Source organism: Crocodylus porosus, unplaced genomic scaffold (assembly GCF_001723895.1).
Source record: "Crocodylus porosus isolate Cpor-Errol unplaced genomic scaffold, CroPor_comp1, whole genome shotgun sequence".
Taxonomy (NCBI): domain Eukaryota; kingdom Metazoa; phylum Chordata; order Crocodylia; family Crocodylidae; genus Crocodylus; species Crocodylus porosus.
The window spans coordinates 4359191-4365655 of record NW_017728948.1 but is presented as its reverse complement, the minus strand read 5'-3'; the positions used below and the strand labels follow the sequence as shown (position 1 = coordinate 4365655).

Below are 6465 nucleotides of genomic sequence, written 5' to 3'. Positions count from 1 at the left end.
GTCCCTTCCGACCCTAGAAACTATGAAAACTTCCCTCTTCTGAACAGGGGCTCATGGCCAAGTACCATCTCTGCAGCCTCAGAGCCGCTATTCCACACACCCTTTCCACACAGCTCTCCTCAGCACCCCCCTTTTGTCTGAGCTGGTCAGAGTCTTGTCTAAGTTACACTATATATTCCTGAGTGGAACAGAGGGAGGAATAAATGGTAGACACTGAACAGAACTGGTGTTGATAATGTCTTGTGTATTTATAGCACCAGACAAGTGCATAATAGTAACCGCTCATAATAGTGATAAGCACGCTTCATTGTGATGGATCCTTTCCTGTACAGGCAGGCCCTGAATGAAGTGAAGAACAGGTCTCTGTTCTTTCATAGCCCTGTACAATGCTGCTTGACATAAATGCAACAAGGCAGCACTGTAAAGAAGCTGAAAGCACAGAGCTCAGAGAAACACCACTGAGGCCCATAAATACTTTTGCAGCAAAACATTACAAGTAACCAGAACAAACAACACAGGAAAGGTCCTCTTTTTAGTTCTCTTTTCAGTGATGTACTTGTCTAGATGCCCAGCACTGATAACCAACAAGAGTGGGGCTGAGCAGGGACCAAACTGTGCTCAGGATCTCCCTTCAGCTTCCAGAACTCCAGTGTACTACACAATTCCCGTTTTCCTCCAGAGCCCCAAACTATGGTTGAAAAGCTATTTAACTGCAGATTAGAAAGGGAAATTGACTGGAGGAAACACACACCCCCCCCCCGCTTGGGAAGGCTATTACAATTTTACAGTGCTTTGAACTGACAAGGTACTGTTTTTCATCCAACTGTATGGGGCAGGTTGGGAAGGGAATCTCAGGTTACAGTTTAAACTGAAACGTCCAAACAAGTAAGAAAATGCTTCAGCCGAGCAGAAAACAAGCTCTGTGGAACGGTAGCAGACGTGAATGGCTATCTCAGACAGAAAGGGGTCACGTCACATGCATGCTCTTTTCCTCATACCTCGTTAAGGGCACACATCCGTGCTATGGAGCCAATGTTGTTGGTGATCGTTATTAATGTTGCTCTGGCCAAGTCTTCTTTACTGACAGACTCTCTCTTCTCCTTGCTCACCATGTTTCCAAAGCTGTCGAGAGAATCTGAGTTAAGTGACCATTTGTAAAGGCCTATAAAGCACATGAAGTAATATCCGTTCCAGATAAGTCATAATGCTACTAATGGAAGTATGCACATTTTTAACAGGGCGCTTGGGCTAATTGGAACTTATTATTACATTTTATTAATAATTTGTCGGATAAATAGAAATGCTAACTATAAGTCACCCCCCCGCTTTACTCGTACTCTTATTTTTCATTCAGACACACTAGGACAACCTGAAAAGGCCACAATAAATCTTTACCTGGATGCCACTGCCCACCCTGGCAGCCCAAACCGCTCATAATCCCCTCCATAGATGTCCCGCACAAGTTTGTCCACTTTTGTGCTGTCACCACGGGATGCCATTTCAAGAGCCTCTTCAAAGGTGGAGCAGCCTGTGAGAAGACAGCAGAGGCCAAAAAAGGTTCCCCCTCCAAGACTGGAAGACAGAACAGAAAAGCAACATTTGCTATGTTGTATTTCAAAAAAAAAAGAAATGGAAAAAAATAAAAGGGACTTGCCTTAGTGAAATAAAGTCCCACTGCTGAACACCTCCAAAGTCATACTAAGAATGAGCTAGGCTGCCCAGCCACTTATCTTCTCTTTCTACTGCAAACCCTGGAAGAGGAACTCAATGAAGTCCTCATTTTTATCTTTAAATATGCTTCTGCAACTCATAAGCAAGCATACGTCTTAGCCTCCTGTTTTCATAAAGCAATAACTGAAAAGGGGCTTTTCTTGTCTTACAATATTCACTGTAGAGCGAGTACTGAAGAGTCAGTAGGTTGCATGCATTTTTAACAAATCAACCCAGCAATGAGCTCTGTTCATACACAACAGTCTGCCCACACAGCATTCCTGGAGGATTGGGGCCCAACTGTTCAAACCCTCCTAAATTCATTGTACATGCTGTATGCACATGACATCAAGGATGCATGCTAGAACTGACAGGTACAGGATGTACTCGTCTGATTTTTATTTTGCAACAGTGCTCTTCCCAAAATTCGATCCAAGGTTTCCCCAGCTTGGCTGTGCAATGACTGGCCATTATGATAGGCTTTTAGGCCCGACTGACAGAACGGCCCAGGTAAGTCAGTGTTCTTCTACTGCGGCCCCGAGACCCTGTTCCCCCAAGCACTACTGGGAATAACAAGGAATAATGGTCATAAGTTGACGGACAGTAGATTCAGGCTAGATATCAGGAGGCACTACTTCACAGTCAGGGCGGCTAGGATCTGGAACCAACTTCCAAGGGAAGTGGTGCTCGCTCCTACCGTGGGGGTCTTTAAAAAGGAGGCTAGAAAGACACCTTGCCAGGGTCGTTTGACTCCAGCATTCTTTCCAGCCCATGGCAGGGGGTAGGACTTAAATGATCTGCTTGGATCACTCCTGACCCTACCAGCTATGAAACTGTACTCCATCTGCAGAAATAACCTATCCATAACGAAGTCAAAATTCAAATCCTGGAAGCAGAAATGGAACAGATCACATTAAAATGTGCTCTTTTTAACGCTTGGAAGATTCCCCTAACAAGGAAACTGCTCCCCTGGTTAAAAAAAGAGAGAGAGTTTGGATTTTTGCAGTAGAATTGGCCTCCCTATACAGACTGATTGTGGTAAAAGGTTAGACAGACATGATCCCAAAAAGGATCTCTGTTCACTAAAAACAGTAGGAAAGGGAAGTAATGAAATGTTACAGCAAAACCCTTCTGTTATACAAGAGTTACCACTTCTAAAGCCATTTTTCCTGGAAAATGAGATGTAAGCTTTACCCATGTTCATCATTTCCAAGATCCAAGACTACAGTCAAAGCAGATCTACCACTCTCTAGGGCTTACCTGGTCCCAGTTACTCGCTTATAGTTGTCTTTGGAATAAACAGCCAAGATGCTGACCCCTGAGCCAATGTTCACCAAAAGGAGTGGATATGGATTCTCCAAGTTAAATGGGAGCTTCTCACATTTTTCCGAATCAGTTGGATTTTCAAAATAGTAGCATTCCGAGTGTCCATTAAATCCAACAGAATCAATGTACAGTACTCCCTTAATAAGGCAGTCAAGTTCATCTAGCTTTTGAAGCTGAAGGTCACCCATCTGTTAAAAGAAAAACGTTATTAAAAAGCCAAGCAGAGATATGAAGCATTCATACTCATCACTGGTCTCACCCAATGGCAGAGAAAGAGTTCCACTCTCCCACGTACATTGGCATAATGCAGAGTGAAACGCTCATTGTGATATTTAAGTACATTTCTAAGGAACCCACCTCCTGAAAGGTACAAGCACCTTCACAGTCCATGGGACACGACAAAACAGATAACCTGATCCAAAGAAAGCTGGAGCCAAGAGACTGACTCCAGTGGACATCGAATTAGGTCCACAGCATCCCATTACAACACAAAGGTGAAGGGAATGGGGACAGGGAAGAGCTGGTGGGGGAGAAAATGACAGCTCCCACACAACAGATAGCAGGGAAACTGCATGGTATTCTTATCATGGACCCTGCATGGGACCTTCCACATTTGGTTGGTCAATCTGTCAAGCCCTGGTTTAAAAATATATTGACATACAATCCCAAATAATGAGTTTCACCTACACAAACATCTATTTGATTTACAATCAGGCTCATTCTAATCAGTAAATCTGAGAAGTGAAGCTGCTTTCAGCCCATTGCCTCTAAATTTAAAAGAATCTGAACAAACTCAGTGCTGTATAAATGAACCTTAAATCAGTGGAACAAGTACTGAACACACATTGAGCTCATAAATGAAGAGCTCATGGAGGAAACAATTAAAGGAGGGTTGGGAAACTGAAACCTAGTGATTACAAGCAAGTCCTATGAAAACCACATTTTAGGCAGATTAAATAAAATAATGATTTTACAATTATAGCAAATATGCCTATTGCTTTGTAAACAGGGTTCTCTCCAAATGATTTTTAACTTGACACAGGAAACAACTTTTTAAGGGCTAAGATTAACAGGAGTTAAAGAATGAAACAGTCAGCTGTTATTTCATGATCTTTAAAAGTTAAGTGCAACTCTCACTACCATATCCTAAGCATATATAAGCCAAAAATGCATACTGTGCGAAAGTCCTGCTCAAATTTGTATGCTCCACCTCCCGTGGCACATAAGGTAGTATGGAGGCTTGAGAAGTGTTTCTCGCTGCCCATTTGAATAAAAGCAGGCATATCATGAGTAGGAAAGCGTATAAAGTGCAGATTGCCTTTACGTCCACACAGCGTAAGGTCCTTTAGTTCAAGGTGCACATCCCGAATGCCTGTCGATCCATAGGCAACGTTTGAGGTCAGGTATTTTCGAATGCTTTTAAGATTTTCTACTTCTTCCTCCTCCTCTTCAGCAGTGATGTCTTTTGGTTCAAAGTAAACAAGCTTGACCAAGGTCCCTCCGATATCTAAGCCAAACCAAGGAAAAACTAAAAGGAGGGAGGGAAGAAAAAATATAGCATTTAGTACCATTAGTCAGCAAAAATTGCAAAGTTAAAATGAAAAAGCAAGACAATTTTTACTGAATTTCATTACAAGTCATGCAGTTTCCAAGGTACTCACAGACATATTTAAGTTGTTTCTAAAACAGAAATAGGCAAACAAAATGTATTGTCTGTCTGATTTCTATTAAGTAGAAGAATTTTAACATTACTGTATAAGGAAATAGTTATAGAGGAATCTACCAATGTTTTCCAGCAATCACCCTAAACACAGCAAGAAAGCTGTGATATACAGCCAAGCCCTCAGATACCACCGAATTTGCACTGAGAACACCTGGGATTGCCACCTCACTAATCTTTAAAAGGCTTTCACTTAACAAGGCCACTCCTCCAGAGAGATAGATCATACATTTGAAAGAGCCACCCAGATACCACATGAAGAACTGCTGCAGTACAGAAGAAAACCCCCATGAATCGCACACCGCTGGTTATGACATATCACCCCTCCCTCAAAGCCATATGGAAAATCCTCAAATAACTGCAACCCATACTAGGAAGAGACCCTGTTCTTAAAGAGATCTTCCCAGAACCACCCATTCTAGCCTTCAAACAAGCACCAAACCTCATCACCAGAAGCAAACTTTCTAAGGTCCAGAACACACCAAATGGAACCAGACTATACCATGACAAGAAATGCAAAACCTGCCATCACATCTCCACCACCTCCACAATTACTACACCCCACAACACAGCCATCAGCATTCCTGCATCTTACAGCTGCACCTCCAGAAATGTCATCTATCTCATCCAATGCACCAAATGCCCTGATGGAAAATACACAGGAGAGACCAAATAACAAATGCACACCAGAATGAATGCACACCGGACTTCTATCAAAGACAAGAATGCCTAATTCCCGGCAGGGACAAATTTCTCGCAAGAAAACCACTCTCTCTCCAATCTCTCAGTTCTAATCCTCAAAGGGAATTTACAAAACACTTTTCACAGATGAGCCTATGAACTTCACTTCCTCAACCGCCTGGATACAAAAAAAAAATAAAAAAAATCATGGACTAAATTTAGACACTGGATTTATGACACATTATAACCTGCCTGACATCTGACTCCCCAGGTAACTCTCCAATATTTACCTGCTACATTCATCCCCCTTCTCTCCCCGCACCAGCCTGTGTCTCACCCACTGACTCCTCAATTTGTATCTTCACTGACGACCTGTCTCACATGCAGACCAGCCCAGCCACTGGCTTCTTTACTAGTCATTCCACCCAGGAAGAGCACACACCAGCTGCAGAGACTTCCTCAGCCTGATGAAGCGTTTTTAAACCCAAAAGTCTGCTAAGAAATTTTTTTTCCAACTATTTAAGTTGGTCTAATAAAAGATATTAGATTCACCCAAAGAACCCTGTCAACCTTATTATTAAGCATGCAGTATCCTGACAGCCTATTGCTCTAACAGAAAGTGCCATTACAATCCATGATGAAGAGGCTCTGCAATACCCAAGAGCAGATTTGACGCTTGTAATTTTAATCCCCAATTGATTCTCTTTTGATGTGCTGATTAAGAACTAGGGTAGTGAAAAGGATAATACCAGCACTTGTATTGCATGTTGCATCAAAGCAATATACACACATTAACTAATTACATGACAACACTAAGGCAGACAACTATTTTAAGATGCCCCCAGGGAGGAGGGGGCAAAAAACCCCCAGACGTGTCTAACTGGGTTCTTGTATTAATAAAACTCTCCAATGGCAAAAAATAAGCATTAGCATCAAGTTTAACAACTACTGCGAGTATTAAAAAAAGCGAGAGATGTTTGGAAACTACCGAGTGAAAATTCTGATCAAGCAAAATCTGCAATTACTGC

General features: G+C 42.2%; 1 protein-coding gene across 1 annotated transcript in view; it reads right to left on the bottom strand.

Moving 5' to 3' along the window:
• The window catches only part of PANK2 (pantothenate kinase 2), a 10105-nt gene extending 5666 nt beyond the window's left edge, over nt 1-4439 (bottom strand). Inside the window, exons 1-4 of the mRNA XM_019553166.1 lie at nt 4355-4439; nt 2971-3224; nt 1396-1572; nt 999-1122 (exon numbers count right to left, since the gene is read on the bottom strand). Of these exons, the coding sequence (XP_019408711.1) occupies nt 999-1122; nt 1396-1572; nt 2971-3224 (555 nt within the window). The 5' untranslated portion in view covers nt 4355-4439. The remainder of the gene's footprint in view (nt 1-998; nt 1123-1395; nt 1573-2970; nt 3225-4354) is intronic.
• Between the last annotated feature and the right edge of the window lie 2026 nt (nt 4440-6465).